The 24,573-nt window shown below is 40.8% G+C and overlaps 1 protein-coding gene across 2 annotated transcripts in view; it reads right to left on the bottom strand.

Moving 5' to 3' along the window:
- mgat5b (alpha-1,6-mannosylglycoprotein 6-beta-N-acetylglucosaminyltransferase B) overlaps nucleotides 1-24,573 on the bottom strand; it is a 43,822-nt gene that overhangs the window by 12,783 nt on the left and 6,466 nt on the right. For both annotated transcript variants that reach the window (XM_008330066.3, XM_017040194.2), the window contains exons 3-8: nucleotides 18,602-18,746; nucleotides 14,327-14,436; nucleotides 12,465-12,538; nucleotides 11,793-11,960; nucleotides 9,373-9,537; nucleotides 7,297-7,466 (exon numbers count right to left, since the gene is read on the bottom strand). In XM_008330066.3, coding sequence (XP_008328288.1) covers nucleotides 7,297-7,466; nucleotides 9,373-9,537; nucleotides 11,793-11,960; nucleotides 12,465-12,538; nucleotides 14,327-14,436; nucleotides 18,602-18,746 — 832 coding nt within the window. The remainder of the gene's footprint in view (nucleotides 1-7,296; nucleotides 7,467-9,372; nucleotides 9,538-11,792; nucleotides 11,961-12,464; nucleotides 12,539-14,326; nucleotides 14,437-18,601; nucleotides 18,747-24,573) is intronic.

Genomic DNA, 24,573 nt, shown 5'->3' on the forward strand with positions numbered 1-24,573 from the left:
CACATCTCACACAAACAGATAAAAAAATACAGAAAAAAACTAAAAAAACGTTCTAAACCAGAGACTTCATCGATCGTCCGTTGGGCCGGGAACATCTTCAGGCAGCTCTGCTGCAGCCTGGTGGAAACTGTCACGGCTTCCTGTTTCCTTACAACGCACGGGATAATGAGGCAGAGTGTGTGTGTGCTAAAGGTGATCCAAGCTGTGGTTTCATCAGTCAAACGTACACAACCCGACAAATCAGGGATTATACACAAACAAAGGGCTTTGTCTGATACGGTTTCAGTCTGGTAAACACAACACACTTCAGTTACAGCTTCACCACATTAGAGCTGGGCGGTGGGATTTATGCCCCCTAGTGTTGCTACGTGGAATCAGGGTTGGAAACATAGGTTCTAAAAGGTATTATTTAGTACAGTTTGAGTACAGTACAGAGTACAAGAAGTAAGGTATACTATAGTACTAGTAACAGAGAGATCAGTTTGCTGTTTCTCCCATTTTTATAATGTTGAGTTTGCAGATATGAGTTACTGTGAAATACTGCAGGTAAAATATATGAAATTAACTATTACAGATAATAAAAAAAACCTGTGAAAACAAGTGAATGATGTTGCACATGAAAGTGTAGATGTTGCAAATATTTTCTGGAGGATACTACAGGTATTTTATAGTTTAGAGTTAAAAACTTCCATCACTCATTTTAACACCTCTCATTTTAAAGTTTCCAGACTCCTGCACTTTAAAATTGCAATTTCTGGTCTAAAAATGATAAATGGTGGGGTCAGGATTTTTTTTTCTTCTTTTGAGATTCTCTGTTTTGTGAAATCCCCTGCAAAGCACTTTGATATTTGTCTAGTGTGAAAAGTACTGTCAAAAAGTTTGACAGGTTATTAGACGGACCAGCGTCTTCATCGATGCCTCTCCACTTTACAGCTGGAATAATACGAGAGCAGATGCATTACATGAACAAACATGACTCCTGTCTCCGCAGCTGCAGCGAGGCCACGGCCGTTTACAGGTTTAATTGGATATATGCAAATGCAGGGGAAACTCCAAGGGTAGAGTAAACGGATTAAAGAGCGCTAAAGGAGCAAAAAGGGAAGAAAGCTGTGCATACTGAACATATTTAATGGATGAATAAACATAAAGACACCACGTCTGGTTCAAACACATCCAGCAAACCAGAGACAGGACTGGCTGATTACTGATTACAGGCCTGTCTACAAAGACCAGTCTGTGATGTGGTAATCATAATGAATGAACTGCAGCAGAATCACATCTTCATAAGAATTATGGAGAGTCAGAATCTCATGTTGATATCGTGGGCATGGCTAATCATTTCCAAAATGAAACCGACTTCAACAAGGAAGTGAGTTGACATTTTTAGTTAAATGAATACAAATCTACCAACGTGTAGTTTAACACATTTAACGGTGACCGCTCATCAGTACTCTCTTTTTTTACACATTTAACGGTGACCGCTCATCAGTTCTCTCTTTTTTTATAATCATATCGTCACCAATCAGCTGAGTCATGAGGAGTGGAACGTCAATACGTTACAAAGAACAGTCGCAGTTTGATGACTGCTGTTGACTTAAAGAATTCAACACTCTGGAAATTCAATATTTGTGGAGCTTCAGCACCTGGTGACTACGACTAGACCGTAGAAGCACAGAAACCTGCCCCGGGGGTTGGGAACCAGTGAATCGTGACACCAAAGGGACATTAATTACTGTGTATTCAGGGATTTCCTTAATGGATCACGACTCATTTTACAGCCTGTGTCTCTGGACCGACCCGTGAGCATCAGAACTTTTGCTTTACAGACTTTTTCACAGTGGTTGGGCAATAATTTTGAAACGACACTGCATGTGGGTAAGTCAAAAAGCTCACACTCCCATTAAAACCTCTCAGGCGTCGGCTGTCGCCTGTGATGGGCTGTAAAATTACCGGCTGTTAGAGCTAACTTTCCAGAACTGAAAGAATTTGAAAGGAACTTTATTTCAGTCTTTAATCAGGCAAAAAAAAGATTCTGAACTTATTTCAGGATTCAATAAAGGAGAAAATTCTCCGTGGGAACACCAATTTCAGAACATTATACAACAAAGCAGAAGACGTTTAAAGAAAAGTAGTCTTGTTTTTTAAAATATGAAAAAAATATTCAATTAGTCTGATAACTCCTTGACATATCCAAATATATATTATTCCATTTTTGTAACTTTTTCCTCTCCTGTTATGATGAAGAAGAAATACTTTATTGCACTATAACTTTTTTGGACAATACTGTGAGTGTGGAGAGTTTGGAAAGATCCTCTTCTATTTAATCAAGGCTGTGCAAATGTACAGAGTTAGGTCCATGAAGACATGGCTGGGTGGGTCTGGTTCAGAAGAACTCCGGGGCTCAGCACGCAGCTCTGACCTCAATTTCATCAAACACTTGGTGGCATTAAACGCAGCAGGGATTTTGAGCTGGAGCCACTTTTCCAAAACTGGTCACTGAACTCGCAAATGTTATTTCAAATGAATGGGCGAGAATCCCCACAGAAACACTGTTCAGACTTATTTAAAGACCCCCCCCCCAAAAAAAAGAGGTCAGGCTAATATAAGTGTGACCCTGTCACCAAATAATGTCCAAGAAATACAGTGGACACTAACGTCCATCACTCTGTAAAACTGTAGAACCTGATTTAAGAACATGTTGTAGGTTACACCAGAATCTGAACCATTTCATTTTAGTTTGTGTAAAGAGTAGAGTAATATTTTCATATTTTTAGTCAATTACTAGGTGACCCCATTTCAATTCCAGGCCAACCCACATGGGACCGTAACCCCTAGCTTGATCACATGATCACTGAGGTCCTTGTACACATTTCAAATAAAAATACTGGCTTTTAGAAAAACTTTCAAAAGTTTGTAAACTGAGTCTGCTAAAGTGAGTGTTATATAAAACAACAAAGACAACAAAAGTAATCGTCATGTGTCGTGAAAAAAAAAGTTTGGTGTCAGTTCGAGGCCGACTCCAAACAGAAGACCACAGATGCACAGGATGTTCATACATTTCCTGACAGGTCTTGACAGCCACCGTCGGGCACACAGCTGACCACTGGCACCATGACAACTCGGATGTCTGCTGAAACACAGAGCCGCGGTCCTGAGTGCATCAGCGAGGAGGGACATAAATATCAAACAGGAAGGTGAGGTAGACTTCCAGGCACATCCTGGAGTCAGAGGCTGCGGGCTGAAGACGGGGCTCACAGTGTGATTGGCAGCGAGGAGAGCTGAAGCTGCAGAGCGTGTGCCCCGAGCCTGGCAGAGGGAGCCGGGTCTGGAATGTCAATCCATCACTTAGGGCAGCAGGAAAGTAGTGGAAGAAAAAGTCACAGGCTGTCACTCCGACTGTGTGTGTGACTTTGATCAAAATGCACTGATTCATCCATTTTGAAACAGCGTTGGGAGAATTATCTTTTTTTCATACAGTTTCATTTTGAAACAGCGTTGGGAGAATTATTATCTTTTTTTCATACAGTTCATACCATCGTGAAAACAACAAGAGCTCATTATTTTCTTTTTGGTCATCGAAGAAATGTACCAGTCTGAGGAAAGTAATTACAAAATCAACGGAGGAGTGAAAATCTTTCTCCTTAAATTCAAGATTTTGCAAACTCAGAGAAAGCCTTGTGGACAAATATACATTTTTAGATTTAATATATTGATATGTTTGTACTCTGATCTGATCTATTCTATTCATTAATTTTTCCCACTTTGGTCCACAATATTTTACTCTATCGGGGTCTGTACTGGCAAGAATCTAGGGATACGATACATGTTACTATACAAGGGCAATGATACAATATATTGCCATAATGGGCAATACTATAGGAATAGGTTTCATCAATTTTTTTTCTATACTTTATATATATATATATATATATATAATTTTATTATGCAGAGTGTCTCCAGAGGCACAAACAGATATTTAACAAAAACAAATTAAAATTAAAAAACATAACTGACTCTGATGGGGGAGAATGCATCAGGGTCACAGGGGTCAGAGGGTAAATAAGGCATATACCTATAAATAATGTGTTATGCATCAGGGTCACAGGGGTCAGAGGGGCATATACCTATAAATAATGTGTGTTTTTTTTTGTCCTAAAACTTTTCAACTTACCATCGTACAGCCTTAAGAGCCGTCTATATAAAAATAGAACTCAACTCAGACGTCTACGCACTACAGGTAGAGCTGCGGCTGCTGCATGTCAGGCCAGAAAACAGAAAATCAGGACGGGTAGAAAAAAAAACTGAGACCACATGAGTTTCATATATAAAGAAAGACAAGGAGAAAGTGTTTCTGAGGGGCCTTGAACTACTATAGTGAGAGAAAAATACTGCTTTTCTTTAGATTATTTCCAGATGACAGCTCTTCTAAAGTGGCAGCAAACATACGATACTTCTGCACTCTGCAGGCAGGAGTTGCTGAAGCTGACAGGCCGTCCCTCTGCCTTGAATTTCTCCCCCTACGCCCGTGTTTCCGTGTTCTGCAGGTGTTCAGAAGCCACGCTCTGTCGCTGTCTAATTACGCGTGTCGCTCTGGGAAAGAGCAGGGGGAGGGACGAGGGAGGGGGAAACCCCAGAGTGGAAGTAACAGCTGTCTTTTCCACTCTGCAAACTGCCACCGAGGGGGCGACAAGTGTTAGTGACAGAAGCGATGTCAACCGCCTTTTCATCCTCCACTGCAATTACAGTAAATGCAAGGGAGACAAGGGACTCGCTCACAAACGCTGCATCAATGTTTCCCTCCATGACTCGAGTCGTCTTGTCAACCTTGAGTCAAAAGTTTTCCAGATCAAAACAGTAGAAAATGGTGAGAAGAGACACAAAAAGGTTTCTAAAGAGGTTCTAAAATCAGGACATCATCAAGTCATTAATTAAAAGACTGAAGTTAATGGGCGGTGGTCTGATGGAGTGACGAAGTCCTGGATGGAATCAGTTTAAGTCCTGTGTGTATAATAGTAATAGTCAGGCTCTGTCATGGTTCGGGGCTGAATTTTGACATCATTGTAAATGTGGCCACAAGAATTCGTAGGTGGGACGCAGAAGCTCTCTTTCACATAGAAGAACATCTGATAAACCAGTGAAAATGATTATCAAATATTAAAGCAGAAGCTGGTAAATAAAACATGTCTGAGATGTTCATTTATTTAGTAATCTGTCAAGTCAGACATTAGATCTGTTTTTAATTCAACAGTCACCGAGGGATGATTCATTAACAGAGGCGACGTTGGTGTGTGTCTCCAGCTACGGCAGGATGTTCTATTTTATTTAAGCCACACAGTTGGCCCAGTTATTACACTTCTAACCAAAACTTTCTTCATCGGACGTTTGACTAATCTGCCTCCGGAGAATACCTCCCCCTGGGCTGTGTGGTGAAACAGCAGACGTATCCCTGCCGTAAAGTCAAACACGGATCCTGATGTGAGGAGGCAAAGTCGGGAGTGAGCTGATTTCATGAAGCAGGAGATGAAAGATGGAAGATGACAGCTACTGTCAGGCCACGGGAGAGTGGGAGTAATGCCAATTAGCTGCTAACTAGCAGTCCAACTCCCACTGAAGCTAACCTCCCAAGGTGGCGTCTCTTGGCTAATGTTGTGTACACAGGCACGTGTACACAACAACCAGAACAGACCTCCCAAAGCCCGACGGGCAACGAGAAAGAGAATGTAAATAGATGCAGGCCTGAGGGAATCATGGGAGTTCCATCCACATGACAATCTGTCAATTAGAAAAGGACACAGAAGAGGAGGACGAAAAATAATATGAGAATATTATTCCTTCTTCTTTCCCAGTCATTACCAGCACTGAAAATATAGATATGAATATTCAGCATTTGTTATTAATAAGAATAATAAGAATAAACATTAACATGTCAGTGGTTGTGACATTCGAAGCAGGAAGCAGACAGACAGGCAGCGGATTTGGTGATGCAAATATATTTCACAGTATTTACTCTGATGCTGAACATTTCATTTTCTCCAGCACAGAGACCATTATCTGCCGTAATGGACTGACTTATATCAACGCAGACAGAATCTCCACCGCAGCATTAACCCCAACGCACGTAAAATATATATAAATATATATATATATATAACCTCCACCATTAGCTGCTGTAAAATTGTGAGCCCTAACCGTGGTTGATGTTACGCTGTGAATTGGAACTTCTGCAGTTGCCTCCCTGGCGAGACCCCCTAAAGTACACAGACACGCCAGGACACTAATTACGAGGGCAAATAACAGTCTGCCGGGTCACTCCTAATCAAAGCAGCTTCTCCTTCCTGTCTGAAAATTAAAGATGAAGGTGCAGCTCTAACTAAGCCGTCAACACCTTCATCGCCTCTTCCTGCCTGCAGCCGTGGACACAGTACTCAATGACAACGAGACGAAGTGGACCCACAACAACGACTGTTGTCACACACATCGCACTGCAGTTTGTTCTAGCCAGTCACTGTGAGAGAGAGAGAGAGAGAGAGAGAGAGAGATTGGATTCTTAAGCCAGTCCCCTAAAAACTTATGTCACCCAAATAGCCTGGCAAACAAAGTTTAACTGCGTCACTGCCACCTAGCTGGCTGGAGTGGTTGCATCAGTGACACAGGTGGGAAAGAAATTGCGTTTAATTATCTTTTGGAATTAAAAAAAAAATCGATATAATGTTTGGCCACCTCTTACTGTCCAGTCTGACTAAGAATGTGTCATTTTCTCTACCTTTTGTCCTCTATAGAGAGTCAAGCAACACTTTGTGTCTTGAATTGAATTCTACCCCAGTCGACTATTGTTAGAGTTTGTTAAAGCGCTTGTTCAGCCTGGAATAAGGTTTGTGTTTCGTGACAGACACATCACGTTATCTCAGACACAGGGAGGTGCACGTGCTGCAAAGACGCTGCCAAGCCCTGAGGCTGATGTGACACTCTGCAGGATGAAGGCACAGCCTGAGTGTGTGTGTGTGTGTGTGTGTGTGTAGTGATGGAAAACTGTGTGCGAAGCAAAAGATTGGCCCGATAATCAGTTCCGCAGCAGAGAGAAACCAAAGGAAAGTGTTTGCCTTCGACAAGAATTCACGCTTCACATTCTCCTGAAAACAACTGATCCAGTCCAGACGTCCCACAGCATCATATAAAATGTATTTGGGTTGAAGTTTAGACACACAGCAGTGTGGTGTGGATTGAGTGCAGAGGCTTTTGCCTCCAGCTTGAGATACATGCAAAAAAAAAACCCAGAATAAAAAACAATTGTCCTACCCGTGCAGCTGCTTGACTGAAACTGAGATCTTCAGGTTGTGGCCCAGTGTGTGGAGAACTGTGAGTATGTCAGCCCATTGCACCATCTCCCCCAGAGGACCCCCCTTCAGCACCTTGGGACTGAAGACATCCCCCGACTCCTCCGTCAGAAAGCCCACATGGACAAGAATCTGGAATCAGATACAGGACGAATTTCACGAGCAGAAGAGAAGAGGAAAAACACACGGCAGCATAATTTACTGTGTGAGACTCTGCAGCAGAAACACAGAAAAGGCAGGTGTCAAAAAACTGAATGACAAAAATGAAATGAAAGAAAAAGAAAAGGCTTTTGGGAGAAAAAAAAATTAACTTCACATCAACTTGATCAGTGGTTCCCAAAGTGAGGGGCGCAGGTGAGGGGCAGCAGGTCAAATTATTTTAATTTTCCATAATGTTTTGTAACAGTGGGAATATTCAATGAAAATGTTGGCAGGGTATGTGTGTGAGAAAATGTGTGTGTGTGAGGGAGGACGAGGGAGGAGAGCGCTGCCTTAGAAAAGATAACATTTTTTCTTCACAACTTGAACAAAACAAAGAGTAAAAATCTATTTTTTTTTCTTCCCATCCCTGAAAATACTGAAAAATCCTTGGTTTAAAACATTTGAAGACACGTGATGTTTTATGAAATTTCTTTTCAGGTTGTCAATTCTTTGAAACCTGATTCACAGGTAAGCTAAATGATTCATCCCAACTTTTCAATTTTCTTGAAAAAAAAAAAAAAATACTGTATATAATCTTCCAGTTATTCTGATTCCAACATGAGCAGGAGCCAGTGTATTTTTTTTTTTTTACTCTATTTCTTCCACCGAGCTGCGGTGGGTTGTTGTTCTTCGTGAGGACGAAGCTCAGCTTGTAGTTATTTGTGTACTGTATACTTTTTGGAGGGAAGCAGAGCGAGAAGTGTCACATTTCAACACAGTTTCATACATCAAGATATATTTTTCCGTGTACATGCTTCTTCATCTCTGGAAATGAGCCAAGGTTCAGAACTGAAGCGGTGCTGTTCTTTACACATGAGGACCACAGGTGGAACTGATGCTGAACCACAGCGTCGGTTCTGCAGCTCAGTGAAACATGAAGACGAAGACTGTAGTCAGTGGGACTTTAGTCGGGCGTTGACTGAAAACCTCACAGGTCTTGAATTTGAAATATGCTCCGTTCAGAACCTCATTTGTTGGATTCATTAGCCCCCTGCCTCCCATCATGTAATGTGCAAAATTAAAGGGGAATGATTTGGTAGGTCATACCCTTCAAAAAGCACAGAGAATCTAAAAAAAAGTTGCTGAGTGTATCAGCTCTATAATGGATTTAGACTAAAACGTGTCTCTGAGGTCTAATAACTGAAGTGTACAAGTGTGTCCACCAGGCTGACACTGCGCTGGGGGTGCTGTGAATAATTTATGCAACATGAAATAAGGAATGTTAATTTGAAGGATGAAAAATGATTTTCAGGTGAAACTATTATAGGTTTGTCCTTTTTTTTTTTGTTGTCCTTTTGTTTTTGAAAAAAAAAAATCCATTAAAACCTGTCTTGACTTAATATCAATCTGAGAAAATGTCAGACGTTGCAGGCAATCAAAGCTCAAAATGAAGTTTCCCTCCATCAGCATTTATTCACCTTGGTAATTTTGCTCAACAACTGTCTTCAGTTCAGTTCAGTTCAGATGTGAAGAAACTAAAACGTGTCCAGCAGCTCTGACAAATTCAAACATTCCGTCTTTGTCGGTAGTTGAGCTGCGGTTTTATCTGATCAGAACAAACTTTCAACTTTAGACCTGTCAAACTGTGGACACTAAGAATTTCCAATACTACATAAACTCCAAAAGGGTATGGGCTGTGACTGTCCTCACAGTGTACTCTGAGATATATTTGGCTGAATAAGTATTTGGTATTTATTATATATTTTACAAACCAATACAAGTATGAGTATTTTCATTTGTCACCAGGCAGATACTGAGTACCAGTAGAGTACACTTCTGGTGTATGACATATTTGTGAGTCAAATACATTAGTAGTATTACTTTTTTAAATATTTACCCTTTTTTGATCTCTCCAATGGTTGCGTAGTTTGTCGTCCAATCGCCGAGCAGCCGACGCCCACTGGGCCGCCATCCTGCGTATTCGCCTCTTCATGAAGCTCAGTGACTCCTTCCCGGCGCCCACTTTCTCCAGCAGAGAGCCCACGTCAGACTGGAAAAAAGCCTGAAAAAAAAAAACCCAAAACAATTCATTAAAGTAGTTTTAGTTTTCAAATCAGTTTGTCTGTAGTCGATGTAAAACAGAGAGGGAAATTAAAGGGGCGTGGACGCTGAAGCACTCACCACAAAGTGGAATTATTTTAACTGGTGGTAAAAGATGTTGAAAGCAACTTGAAAGTTTGTTCTGTTGCAGTTTGAGGGATTCCTGAATCGTCCTCATAAATAATGGGTTCACATCTCCTCCTCTGCCTCACCACCATCCTGGATTCACAGTCAAATATCAGCACGCTAGTATTGATCACTGCACTAACAAGACGGGACCACCCAGGGCTGGGGTCTTTGTCTGCATTTTTTTTCTTTCCTCCACACCATCTCCTGCACAATCCTGTCAAACGCTCGATGGCGGCGCCGCCTTCATCAGAGCGAGGCTGTACTTAACCAAATGATTTTGCCAAATGTGATGACGTTGCTTTTCCACTCCACATTCATCAAACCGCGCTGTGTCCATCTCCTCCGTGCTGTTATTGCTAAAACAAAGAGCAAAGTGTCTGCAGCACATTGTTTACTCTGCAGAGGAGATAATCAGCTGCAATCTGCCGCCTCTCTACGACCCGCACACCTCCAGGACGCTGCAAAGTGCAGCTGAGATTGCTTCTGACCCCCGTCACCCAGGACACAAACTATTTACAACACTTCCATTTGGACAAAATCTCACAAAACTTAAGCTTCACTGAAAGGCCAGTGGCACAACACGAGCTCCGATCCACCTCCTGGTCTCTCTGTGCATCACATTAATGGTTCTCTCACACTGTTCAACCTGTTCTGTGAACAAGGAAGAAATAAAAATTAAAAGAGTTTTTAGATTAGACTGCTGAGTCGGTGCTCATGAGATTATTTATTCATCATCATTATTATTATTATTTGAAATCATTTTCATGAAGTCTTTTATGTTTGCTCATATTTGGTTGACTTGGGCAATGCACGCTGGACAACGACGCTGTCCATGGTGCTGACTTCATTTCTCCACTGCACTTTGGAATCACTCGGATTGTACAAATATTTGACATTTAAATTCATTAGTACTAAAAAAATTTGAAATATTTTTATCATCACTTAATTTTTAATAATATTTCAGTCTGTTTTTTTCTGACATTTTCATCATTCATTTGTATCTATTGAAGTCTGAAGTTTGCGTACTACGTACTTAGCTGTGAACTATTTGCCTCCTTTGACTGTGATTTATCTTTTCAAAAATGAATCAAAAATAATAACAGAATTATCCCTTGCAGCAAAGAAACCCACTTCCTCTGGGGAAAAAAAAAATCAATCCACAGAGCTGCACTATAGTTGCACAGCGCCGGTGAATTATTGCTCTCAGACACCGTGTGCACGGCACAGCCAAAAGCAGTGTCACCAGGAAAAGCCCTGGGATCAGTACAGTACGGCTGGATACAGGCCCACAATTAAAGATTAAAGCGGAGCTGCAGAACAAATTTACATCAGGGCTGCTGGTGCCGGTTGCACAGGACTCTGGGGGAAAATAGGATGAAAGCGACAGAGGGAAACCTCTGGAGTTGGACCTTGAGGAGCAATTATGGCTGCAATTCATAAATTCAAGATGGAAATAATAATTAAATGATGCAGAAGAGGAACGGCAGTGAAATCTGATCACGACAGCACGGGCCTGCAGCGAGACGACGCGCAGCTGATTTTCATAGAAATTCACTGTGATTCTTCCCTCACGCTGTGCCTGAGTCACAAAGTGACATGAATTATTTTCACAACATTTTTATTTCTTTTCAATTTTTCCCGAGGTGTTGGATAAAATGGTGCAGCCCACGGGTAAAAGTCTTTTATTTTGGTTGTGGGTCACTCAAAAAAAACACTCTTAGAGTCAAAAAAAAAACACTGGTCCAAGTTCACATTGATTCCTTCATTCATCTACAGGTGCAGCTGGAGTTGATCCCAGTCATCAACGCCAAGAACCATTCACCAAACCATCAAAGGTAAAAAAAGCAAAAGAAAAAAAAAAGCCACTCACACAGTTATACCGAGGGAAAATTAAGAGTGTCTAATTAAGCTACTCCAAAAGCTGCAGGTTTTTAGACTGTAAAAACCAGAGCACCTGGAGACAACATGCTAACTCCATGCAGAAAGACTGGGAATTGAACCCTGCTCTAGGACAAGAGCGCTACCACTCCATCCACCGTGTGGCCCGCCAGCTTTTCTATATAAACACAAATTATTTTATCTGTTTACCTGTTTTTTAGGAGGAGGCTTCAGGGTGGGGGTTGCAGTTTGGTTCCTCCAGGCCAGCGGGGGGCAGAACCATTCAACTTCACTCAGGTATATAAGGAAGGAGCAGTCGGAGCCATCCACACCGTAGAAGCCGTAGCAAGGGTCGGAGGTCCAACGAGCGCGCATCCACTGTAGGCGACACATTCAAACTGTAGTCAATGTGACGGGAACTGTTTTTGGTTCCTTTTCTTCAGGTCCATCGGTTCTACACCGGGTTTAAACATGTCTTTGTCGGTTCAATACTTTCCCTGTCCTTCTTACCATAATCAGGTTTGTAAAATTTTGATTAGTTACCGTGAGACAGTGTTTTTCAACCTTGGGGTCAAAACCCCACGTGGGGTCGCAGGGAATTCAACCAATCAAAGGATTTTCTGTCCTTTTGTCTTAAAATAACTCCATTACCACATGAAAAACAATCTTAAAAATGCTGAGATTGTAATTCCCTGCAGTGATTTCCAATATAACAAGCTTATTATCACACCACCGTTTAAGGCAGAGGAAAAACGAAACATAAATCTTGTAATCGTCCTTTTATCCAATTGAACGTTTATGAGGCACCAAGGAGAGGACACAGGGATTTGTTTTGATATGTGTGCGAAATTGTTGCGACTTAAGTGAGATATGAACACTTACATCCATCTTACTGGAGCAGTCGGGATAACGGGGATCTTTGGGAATCTCACACTGTCCATACGCTCCTTCCTTGACTGGACAGAAAAAAAATATGGTGCATTTTTCAGAGCGATAAACACATTTACACACGTAGCCCCTTAACTTAACCTCAACCATTGCAGACATATGACTAAAGTTCATTCTTAAATGAAGATTCTAGATTTTGTCAGTTAAAATAAACAACTAGCGGTGAAATGGTGAGTCATTAAAATTATACAACGTGTTTAAGGTCGCTGCACAGTTTATAATCACAATGTGTATAATAAACAGTGACAACCGCGTGTAAAAGATTCTACCAACAGGTTGAAACTGCAGAAATACAGCAGCAAAGAGTTGGAAACAAAAACAAATAAATAATACATAACAGGTTGGAGTTCAAAGTCTTCATAACAGCTGTGTGTGAACATGCTGGCTGTGGTAAACGCTAAGGTCATAAAAGATCCTGTGAAAGTGTTTCATCTGCAGAGCTGTGTGTGTCAAACCTGAACTCTAATCTGACTTTAAAATGAATCTTCAAATTAAAACTTGAAACAAAAAAAACCCGTTCAAATAGAGAAGAGCCGCAAAACTCCTTAGAAAAGTACCAAGTACTTTCCCAAAATGTACCCCACTCCCAAGTGTGACTATACCTGATAAACACACACACACACACACTGGGCTCCTCCCACTTCGTACAGTGCTGTTTCATCTTCTGCTACATCTTTATTCATGATCAATAATCTTGACAATCGTAAATTATAGATCAAAATATCAGCCTTCAAATTAGTCTGGAGAATAACGGCGTCGCATCGATCCCTCTGGTCTTCACACTGGTTGCCGCGTCCTTTTGCCTCTGGGACACGGAGGAATCATTACTGTAACCTGGCTAACAAGCTTTTAGAAAACTCTGCGGCTCCACTGCTGAACTGCCGCCTCTTCTCCGAGCCATCGGCTGTATTTACATAAGATCAACTGCATTAGTGTGTGATTCATAAAAATCACAACAACAATCTTCATGTCCTGCTGCTTCGATGACGCTCTCCTTCCTTTATTTCATTTTATTTTATTTTTTTCTTCCACTCGCCTCCTCCTTTGCTCTCCCCTTGTTTCCACCCCTTGAGCTCAGCACTTGTGAGCCTAATTAAAGGAGTGGTTGCAGCATCTCCGGCAGCATCCTGCTCTCCACGGAAGAGCACACTCCCAGACAAATAATTGCTACCCATTCTGTCTGATTAGCATGATAACACCAGACCTCTCACTGCGAAGAGTGCCGCTGCCTGCCAAAGTCAAAACGGAGCGAGATTCTGAGCGGCCTAATTTAAAGGATTTCACACGTAGTGACAACACACACACACACACACACACGCACATTATCCTCTGCATTTAATGAGACATGACTCACATGACTTTCAGTCAAGGGAGGCAGCGAGTCGTAAATTAAAACACGGAGTCTGAAGTGAACCGCGCCTCTCAGGAGGCAAACAAGAGAATAAAGGTTGATGAAAAAAAAAAAAAAAATTAAAAAGGCTGGCAGACTCAGTGCAGGTCGTATAACCTGGCTGTAATTCATCACTGTGACTTTAACATTCAGCAGTCATGTGCTCATGATGAGCAGAGCACCGTGCTATGATGCACAACCTGTCACACAACACCGGGCTGGAATTTGGACATAAAACGTGGCGTGAATAACTCCCGTCACCTTCTTTACGATTTTCCAGCAAAGTGAATGTTAAACAAGTGGAGGGGAATGTTCCAGAGGGAGAACGCTGAGGACGGAGTTCTCCAGGTGTGTGAAACGACATCATGTGTCTGTGTGTGTGTGTGTCTGTGTGTGTGTGTCGTACCTCTGTTATTGGCCATGCTGCGTTGTAGGATCTGCTCCACCCTCACGGCGATGTCAGACATGTTCTGGGCTATGGCTTGGATGCGCTCCACCAGCCCTACAGGCTGAATCCTGACACACACACACACACAAACACATGGGCAGAAACACACAAATGGAAGATGTGAAAATCTAAAAACAAAGGGTCGAAAAGTTGACCAGACGAATCAGTCAACAGCCATCGAGCGTGGCAGAATTAACAGTGACGGTAGATTTGGTTTACGCCGCTGTTTGTTTACCAGCTGCAGCAGTGATGTGATCTCAGAGCTGTGGAGGAAATGCTAATTGTCTAGAAGTTGAAGCGTGAAATGGAAAAAAAGCTTTTAAACATCCACACATAATTTATTTGTTGGTGTAAAGATGTGACTCGGCTCGGTATTAAAAGGCCCGTCCTTGGAGGAAAGAACATTAAACTGTTAGCAAATGTGTTTTGTCAACAAAACAGAAGCCGTATTTGCATCACAGACTTACAGTGAAGGCCTCCGTCTGTTATTAAAGGGTGAAAGTGGACAAAATAGATTGAACACAGCAGTGGTTCCCAAACTTTTCACATCACAAATTTCTGGCGACCCCAGAGACTCAGATACATACATTTGATTTGAACTCAATTTATATTCACAGAAGTGAAAGAATACGGTTGTTTACGATCATGTCCGGGTGGTGCTTTTAATCACAATTTCAAGAAGAGGAAGAATTAGTTGAAAACATTTTTTTTTTATCAATTACTAGTCATCTCAGGCAACTCCAGGCGACCCCATGTAAGGTCCCGAACCGAGGGTTGAAAAACACAGGTGTTCAAAAAGAAGAGCAGCTTCTGAAGCACAGCTTTGAGTCTGGTTTTAACCGGAGTTCAAACACTTGTAAGACTCTGCTGCTTTAATTAGAAAAAACTAGTGGCAGAGAAATGTCTGTGCGAGGACAATAAACCAAAGAAAGTAAATATGTGAAGACATCATTTGAAAAGTAAACTTTCTGAGCAGCAATATATGAATAATTCATCGACCAACTATTTAAGGCCCAGTCAAAGTGACTTAGTTATTCTTTAAAAAGCTTTATGCTAATCCAACAACAACAACTGTAAAATAAATGGTGTAGTGTATATAAAACTCAGAGGCCGCTCCAAGACTACTGTGGAAGTACAGTATCAAAGAGGGAAAAAAAAGACGAGACCAAAGGAAGAACTAAAGAGCAAAGAAGAAAAGGAAGAAGAGGTAGAAGCAGAAAAAAGGGAAATTGGGGAAGAAGAAAAGGATGAGGTGGAAATGGAAAAAAAACAAGTAGAAAAGTAACAAGAAGAAAAAGAGGCAGAATAAGAAGTGAAGGACAAAGAAAAAGAAGAGGAAAATAAGGAGAAGAGAGAAGAAGAAGAGGAAGACAATGGAACAGTTTTATAGAAAAATGTCAAAGGTGAAAAAAACAATGAGACTGAAACAAACAATTAAATTAACTAAACCAAGGTTCATCTGCTTCACTGAAGTTAATTAAAAATCTGTTTTTGTTTCAGAGATTAAAATAAAAACTTGGCCAGTTGACCTTCATGTTCGTCATCGGTGTAGTTTGTGTTATATGAATATTATATTACATTAAAACTAAACAGAATTTTTTGGCCTTTAAAAGGGCACGCTAGAAGAGACCAAAATAAAGCCCAAGCTTTTGGAAAAAAAAATATATGTATATATGAAAAATAAATATTTGATGTAGACCTTGGTTTAGGGATGTGGTCTTGACACAAACTGAATTCCGCCCGACGACAGCTTTGTGTGGTTTGGCCTGTATTCAGCTACAAAGTTGGTTTTTCATCAGAAAAATCACATCACTGATTCAGGTTTCAACAGAAAGGCCTGAACAACGGGTGTGGGGTTTTGTTTCTCTCGTATTTTCTCACTGTACTTTACACAACCTCAGCCACATCATCTTTGTCTAAAGTCTGACATTTAAGAGCAAACGTTGACTAATTAACCTCAGACTGTTGTTCCACTGTGGTACGGCAGCTGGGCTCTGTCTGGGTGGTGATAAAACCCACAGAGCTGCCGCTGTGGCCTGTGTTTTACACAGGAACAAACACTAAAATCATACGCTGTAACCAGATCTCTCTTTTATGCCGTATCATTATTAAAATTTATTTTGTCGCTCGTTAAAAAACTCTGAATATGTAAAACTCAGGAAGTACAACGGTGACTCTGGGCCAGATGATGATCAAGCAGTAAAAAAAAGTTAAATTCAATGAGGAGATTTCCCTCAGGGACTTTAATACTGCTGTGATTGATGCATAAAATCACAAATTCCAAAATCCTCGCCCTGAAATTTCCCAGAGGGGGTAAAAGATTTTCAGATGTAGTAAATATTCAGCGAGTAAATGAATGTAATAAAAGCTGAAATAATCAACATCTGCTGTAATAACGGTCGGCTCTGGTTATCGTAAAATAATAATATTGTGAGTGTTTAAATTTTTTATTTCCTTGTATGTGATGAAGTGTAAATTTGGAAAATTAGAAACAAGTTCAAGAAAAAAAGAAAGAATAAAGAGATGGTGTTCTTTTATCATTGGGAGGGAAAGAAGGAGGGAGGGATGGGAGGAAGAAAAGAAAGAAGGATGGAAGGAAAGAAGCAAGGAAGTAATGAAGGAAGAAAGGAAGCAAAGGAAAGAAGGACAGAGGTAAGTAAGTAATGAAGGAAAATGAAAGGATAAATCAGACAAACAAATGAATTAATAATTTAAGAAGAATGGATAAATAAAAAACCCAGTTGTAAAAGTGAAGTAAAGAAAGTCCTCAGTAACTTTGGTTTTGGTTCAAAGCGTTTCACAGTATCATATGTGGGAAGTTCAAGGATTCTAGCTCGCAAAGTGCTGAAGGTGATGGTCAAAAACCTTAGAAATGGAATAGTTGTGGGGATGAGGATAAGTCTGTTGCCATGGAAACCACAGACCGTCCATAAATCTCAGCAGGCGGTTTCAACCTGTCGGACAGGACCCCGGCTTCCTCTCCTCTTTGTCTTAAAAGTGACTCTTGTTTCTCCATCTGGCCACAAGAAACCAGCGGAGTTTGTTTTGACGCAGGGCGTTCCTGCCACGGGGCAGCTTTCACAGCGCACGGCTGCTCTTTTGGAATGCCCCAGGGCGACGAGCTTGGCCTTCTGCTTTTTTCCACACACTGCTTCTCTTACGGCCATTTTCTCATCTGTTCTTTTCTCATCTTATCTCTTCTTGGCCTGAAGAAGTAGATGCAATAAGCTGCAGACCACCTGATGCTTCCTCTCCACAGCCCCCGGCTACTTAAACTGCCCAAAATACTTTCAGTATCCAATCGTACAACTCCTCAGTATTGTTAACCTTACAATCACAGAAAGCCAACAATTATGGGTTTTTTTTCCTAATGATAAGAAGAAAATCTGATCTCTATACAGAATGAGGTATTTTTAAGTTTATCACAGTGTTTTTTTTCCCACCAGATGAAGTGTCGTGTCATTTCCAATAATATATTTTGATACTTCCTTTTTGGCTGTTTTTGCTGTAAACAACCTGTAGTTTAATGACCGCGGAGCCACTTCACTGTACATTTGTGGACAAAGTCTCGTCCTCTCCACTGTATAAGCACCTCTTCTCTGTCACTGTGCAGCAGTTAATAGACGTTTAACTTGGAGCTCAGACACAAAGCTCAGGTAGAAAAAGAAAAAAAAAGATTTTTTTTAGTAATTGTTATGTTCGACCTTCACTGCTGCGTTTTGAGTTCAGAGCCAGAGAAGCGGTGATTGCGAGGACCAACAACGTCACAATGCAGCATTTGATGAGTCGAACAGTTACAGAACAAAATGTTCTACATGTGACTTTAAAGGAGTAGTACGCTGTGCCGTGAGACACCACCAGGGGTGACGTGGAAAATGATCCGATTTCACCTAATCGGTCTGAAAAGCAACATTTATTTACTGCAACTTTCTTCAATTCCTGTGAGTATATTGAGCTTGTGTTCAAATAAATGGAAAATTGGGAGTAAATTGAAACTAGAAGAAGAGTACAATTTATTATGTATACTTTTGGGAAATCTTAGTTTAGTGGTGCGCTCTAGGTTGGGAAACACTAATATATAGAAATTTAATATCACTCAAACGTAGTCAATCCAAAATAATTTAAGTAAAGAAGTTCATTCTTTTTTTTTTTAGTCCCATGCTTATTTACAAAATACACACACGCCTCCAAATATGTTTTCATTCAATCTCTCTGGATGCGCCGGTGCCGTACCTGTCCAGTGCTGAGCTGAGCTCGTCCAGTCTGTGGGAATCTGTGGCGTTTTCCAGCTTGGACAGTGTGTCCATCTTCTTCATGATGACCTCCAGCATGTCACTGATCTTCCTCAGCACCCCTCGAGACTCTTGACCGCCGAGCACTAAAAACACAGCACACATGAAGAAGAGGTACCGTATTAGATCTGTGTGAGAAGAAGAGGTACCGTATTAGATCTGTGAATCACCTTAAATCACCAAAATAAATCAGTGGTGAAGGAAAGAGGAGAAGAGCAGAGGAGCAGGGAGTAGGAGATAAATTAAGCTAATGAGTGAGTTAATAAATCTGACACATATATGGCACAGTTCTGCGTATAGTCATTTTAAATGATGACACCGCCGTTATATAATGAACACACAAAGTCACAGGAGCAAACATTTTAATAAACCTTTCCCCAGTGATTTATGGAGCTGGGAGTTTAATTGCACCGACATAAAAAAAGAACCAGAGTCACATTTTAAACCTATTTAATTTTATGCATCATTTTACTGTTGGTTTACTTTAAAACATCCTCTCAGTCTAGTTTCCATCTTTTTTTTCCACACTTCATTATCAAATCAGCAGCTCTCCAAGAACCAGGTCTGTTCCAAAACACCGGCGCTTCAATAACTGTTTTATATTTTCGTTGTCAGACTGTGAGATTAGGTTTCGTCTTCTAATTATTAACGACCCAGCTGGGAGTAAGCTGAGAAGACGCTGTTGGAGAACACCTGGTTAATTAATGAGCCTTCAGTCGGAGACAATCAGGTCAGAGCAGGTCTGTCCTGTCAAGGTCCGCAGACTTCTCCGCCCTCATTTATCACGACTAAAGGTGTAGTCTGTCATATTTACTCTCAGTTACTCCAGTGCATCATGATATACAGTCCATTGACAAGAATCCTAGGTGCCATTTGAGGTCCTTCAAGGACATTTCATCTACCTTCACCAAGCTTCTGAAGTTCTAACTGACAACTGGAACAACCCCAGCATTGAACACCTGAGGGCAGCACACCTTGGACCAGGTGTGAATGCTGGTCTGATGAAATCCATAAAGCAGTCTGGCTGTCACCTTGTGCAGACCCTCTCCCCCACGTCACTGCTTAAAAGTCATTTTTCATACTAAAAGAATTCTAATAATTCACTTGGAAATGAAATAAGGAGAAATGAGCGACTCTCATTTCTCTGGCTGTGGGTGCATTTGTTAACAGGTTTGAAAGAAATGGAGTAGAAGCAGTCAGGAAGAAAAACATCTCTGCAGAAAGGGGAAGGAAATGCAGCGGTACACTGGAGCTTAAAAGTGACTTATATTATGGAAAGCACAAACACTCCCCTGCATCTATTTCCTTTTATTGCCTGCAGAGACCCCGCTCCCCTCCCCCCAGATCCCCCTCTGTCTCTCAGCGCTTCCACAATATCTCCACTCAAATTGTCCAGGATATGAATAATTTGACGATATAACAAAAGGTAAAACGTAAAAGAGTCAAGAAGACAAAAAAGACTGAAGAAAAAGACGGAGGAATCACCATTAACCTTTTTTGTTTTTACTACAAATTTGTAAGCAGCAATGACACAGGATTGTTAAGGTAAATGAAATGCAAAATAAAATCTAAGGGCGTGAATTCTACGCTCTGCAGATTTCCAAACCAAATTCGCATTCGGCCAAACAACTGGTGCGGTTCCTCCGGTTTCCCTTTTTTCCACAAATTCGTGTGGAAGGAAATAAGTCCACCGAGGGGAGAACTGAATATTTGCTCTTTATCTGCAGTAAATCTAAACAAAGCCTCTGGGCCAGCGTGTGGAGCGAAGTCCCATTTATCCAGGGTAATGCTGGGCGTACACACTGTGCTGCTAAATCACCATTACCACGAGCCAACATCCTTCCTACACAGCGGCATTTTTAGAACACAGCCTTTTAGCACATTTGTTTACACTGTTCTTCAGACGCTGCCGCCGCTGCTTCACCCTCGCCTCCTGGAAGACGAATGGCTAATGGACGGTCCAGAGTGTGGACGTTAGTGTAGCAGCAGTTGATAGTATCCGTGAGCAAATGTTGAGCGCCCCCTCCGTGTCATTTCTCAACCCCTGCTTAATAAAGGGCCAATTTAGCCGCAGCTAATCTCATTTAATGACTCCATTTTGGAAGTGTCAGCATCCAATCGATATTTTGAACAAATTCCAATTAAATCACCATTTGTACTGTAGCCTGCTGTGTCCACAGTGGGGACGCCGGCCGGCCCACGTTTGATCGCTGCCCACAGAGAGTCACTGGCTGCTTGCAGGAAGTTCCAAATAAAAATGGAGGCTGGAAATTAAAGTTCACTGCAGTTCATAGTCCTATAGTTCAACAAACTGTAAATAAATAAATAATAAAGACAAGTTATGCATATAGAATGACTATTTGTATATAAAATATTATATTCTATATAAAATTTCCCTTTAAAATAAAATTATATATAAATATATCAGAAAAATAAATAAATGGTCTCGAGTTACACAATAGTGGAACCAATGTTCAGATGTTTAAAAAAACTTTTACCACTAACTTCAAAAATGAAGTTCATTAAAACTTCGCCACAGTGTACCACAGAAGTGGAGTCAGGGAAGACTCGGCAACAACGGACAGATTTACTCCGGCTTCAAAAGTTCCCTCATGAACCCGGTTGGTGGAAGAGTTCCAGCTTCAGGCTCTTCCACAGACTGTGGATCTGAGCCAATTATCTGTTAGTGTGTCCAGGATGTGAACAGCTGTGAGTGTATGAATCCCCGCTGCCAGAGGTGGCATTGGTTTTATCGACTGCACTGAGCTTCATTTAGATTCAGCCTCTCTGCACTGAATTCATACATCACAGACTTACCGCTTTAGTATGTTTCATTAATGCCCTGAGGCCACTTCCCGACCACTGAGACGTACGGTTTAAAAAAAAAAAAAAAAAATGTGAGGAACTGTCTGTGGATACAGCTGTAGTCCAACTTCATGAAGGTCGTTATGGCGAGAACACGCCTTTATTCAGACCAGTAATCTAATCTGAGCATCTTCATACGCCACATAAAGCAGCTCTGATACATCACGCCGTCCACACTTTGCACCAGGGCTAATTTTGGTTGGTCAAACACGCGGCCCTGAGGGGGCTTTAAAAAATGCAACAGTGAGTCTCGGTGCCAAGACAAGAGTGTAAATTTGAAAACGGTTCTAACATTATCTCAGGGAAAGTCTCCGAGTGCAGAGTCTCACCGCAGTGAGCTGCGAGCGCCTGTAGTCAAAGTGAAGATGTGACACATTAAGGCCAGTCGGAGGCGAAACAACACCAAGGCTTCACTAAATGATGCAGTGCCGTAACCGTCAAGCAGTCAGTAATAATAGAAGATTACGCAGATCAATAAAGGTCTAACACCTCGTTAGTATTTTCTGATCCACTCACCTGAATAAACAGAGCAATTCGAGGATTATTAGGATTTGTCATGACATAAAACGGGAATTTTAAACCTGATTATTGTCCTTTAGTTTTCACAACTGGGAAACAGCAGTTGTTTGTCATCATCAGTGAAATGCCACAGAAGATTATGTTAGCTTTTTAGGTAAACACGCAGGATAAGGTCACACTGTAAACAGAAATCTCTGCATAAAAACAGGAGATTTTTTTTTAACAGAAATCTCTGCATAAAAACAGGAGGAGATTTTTTTTCCCTTGCTCAAATATTTTGGATCATTCTAAGAATATATTTTTTAAACATACATATAACTATAACAAATATAATATTTCAACTTATTCTTTACTTTTATTTATCGTTGATTTGTGTTGTAGCAGTGAAAATCTTCAGTCATTTATTCTGTTTAGACTTTAAGTATTCTCCATGTCCAAATGGATATTTATTTGCAGAGTTTTATTCTTATTGAGCTCATTTCCTCTTAGATGATTTTTATGGCTAACCTTTAGCTGTTTATCCATATTCTCTGTAATACACTAACACTACTTCTTTTGATAGCCTTCTGAATAAACTGAGTGAAATTATTCTAAGGTACATTTTATTATCCTTGTCTTTTATAAACATCTTGTTGAAGAGCATACACTTAGAATTGGTATATTTTTAAGTTCACTTAATTAAAGGCACTTGTGACCTACTGTTTACAGTTTGTGAATAATTTATAATTACTTTCTGGCTTAATTTAAGCTACAGTATTATTGAACCTCTAGATAATGATTTTTGCGAACCTTGAGTTTTTTTTTTTTTAGGTTAGATTTTCGTTGGCTTTATTTCTCTCTGATACTAGACTACATTTGGTAAAACTAATCGTTTTCAGCTAAGGGCTTTCTGTGTATTTTTTAACGTACAAAGACATAATTCTGAGCCAGAACCAGATGTCAGATGACAGTAGTAGTCAAACATTGTTTGAATTTTTACTTAGATTTGAAAAAGTCAAACCTTTGTGTTTTTCTTGTTATTGTCAATTTTTGTTAATTGGAAAAAAACAAAAACAACAGGCTTCATAAACATCTTGTGAAAAATGACTCTGCATCGTACACAACAGCCAAAACTATTGATCAGTTCACTGTCACCCTTGATTTATAGGCGGCGTTTTCTGCTCTGCCCCTTCAGCACCTAAAAAAGCAAAAATAAATCCATCCCGTCACTTTTTGATATGCATACCGGCCGGCTAGTTTTCTTAGATACAGAGCTGGGGTCAGACCTTTAAATCTCACCTGCCTCAAGGATTAATTCACAGCCCCCCCCTTTCCCCACCCTTTTGCTCTGACCACTTTCACACATACATGCACACACACACACACACACACACACAGCTCTTCCTTTCTTTTCCTCTTGCTTCCAATTCAAATATTCATTACAGAAAAGTAATTGGGATTGAGTTTCTCTCTTTTCTTTTGGCACCTTTGGATTTGCTGCCAGATCCTGGAGCTATTAGAGCAGAAAACCACACTGACTTTTCCTGTGTGTAGCTCCAGCCCCTCATTGTGTCTGGCAGCATGGGGAAATGGGAACTACCTGCACTATTAAAAGGCTGGGAAAAGAAAATGGCTTTCTGTAACTGTGACTGAAGCCTGAATGAATTTCCTCTCTGCTCACTGTGAAAACATTGACTGATGCTTTATTAGTTTCTTTAAACCATATTGCAATGTGGTATTTGATATACGAGGCCATTTTCCAGTCAGCTTAGATGTATTACTGCTGCAGTGGCAACAAACAACCTCCGTGTTTACCTCTAAGACCTGATTAGGGTTAAAAAAAAAAGACCTTTATATTCTTATCAGAACACATTCAGATGGAGAGCAGGGTTCTCGCTAAAATGTCGTCTAAAGATCTTAAAAGAGACGGAGGAAGATCCAACAGCTGATATCTGTTATATAGTTTTTATAGTTTTCATCAAACAGTTGATTTTCACTCACAAACTCCCTTCAATTACAGTATTTTCCAGTCTATAAGTCGCTACAGAGTATAAGTCACACCAGTGCCCTCTAGTGGCTGTCAGTGTAAAAAATAACGAACGCCAACTCCCATAAATTTACAAAATTTTATAAAGTCTTGTTCCATCATTACGATGTGACGACCAGTTCTAAACTCTAACGAGGCTGTGATTCAGATCGATACCGTAGCAGCTCATCATTTACGAGTCCTTTGCAATCAAAGCTGAAGAACGCAATTTCCTCCTGTTTGGCCTCAAAGACGAATGTTCAATCATCCTGTGCTGCTTACACCGTTAGAGGTCACGTGATTTGAGGGGAAGGTGAGAGGCGTTTCCCCCCCCGAACTCAAAGACAAAATAATCAATTTTCACAAGTCAGTGGCAGCACTTTCACTGACAGGCACACATGAGAAGAGAAAAAACAGAAAAATCAAAAGCCAAGTGAAAGGTCTGCTCTGATCTGATAGTCGACAGGAGCTAGAAATGAGCTTTAGCCACGGCTCCGAGCCTGGTATTCCTAATTAACCAAAAA

The sequence above is a fragment of the Cynoglossus semilaevis genome, chromosome 17, assembly GCF_000523025.1.
Source record: "Cynoglossus semilaevis isolate Cse_v1.0 chromosome 17, Cse_v1.0, whole genome shotgun sequence".
NCBI classification, from domain to species: Eukaryota; Metazoa; Chordata; class Actinopteri; order Pleuronectiformes; family Cynoglossidae; genus Cynoglossus; species Cynoglossus semilaevis.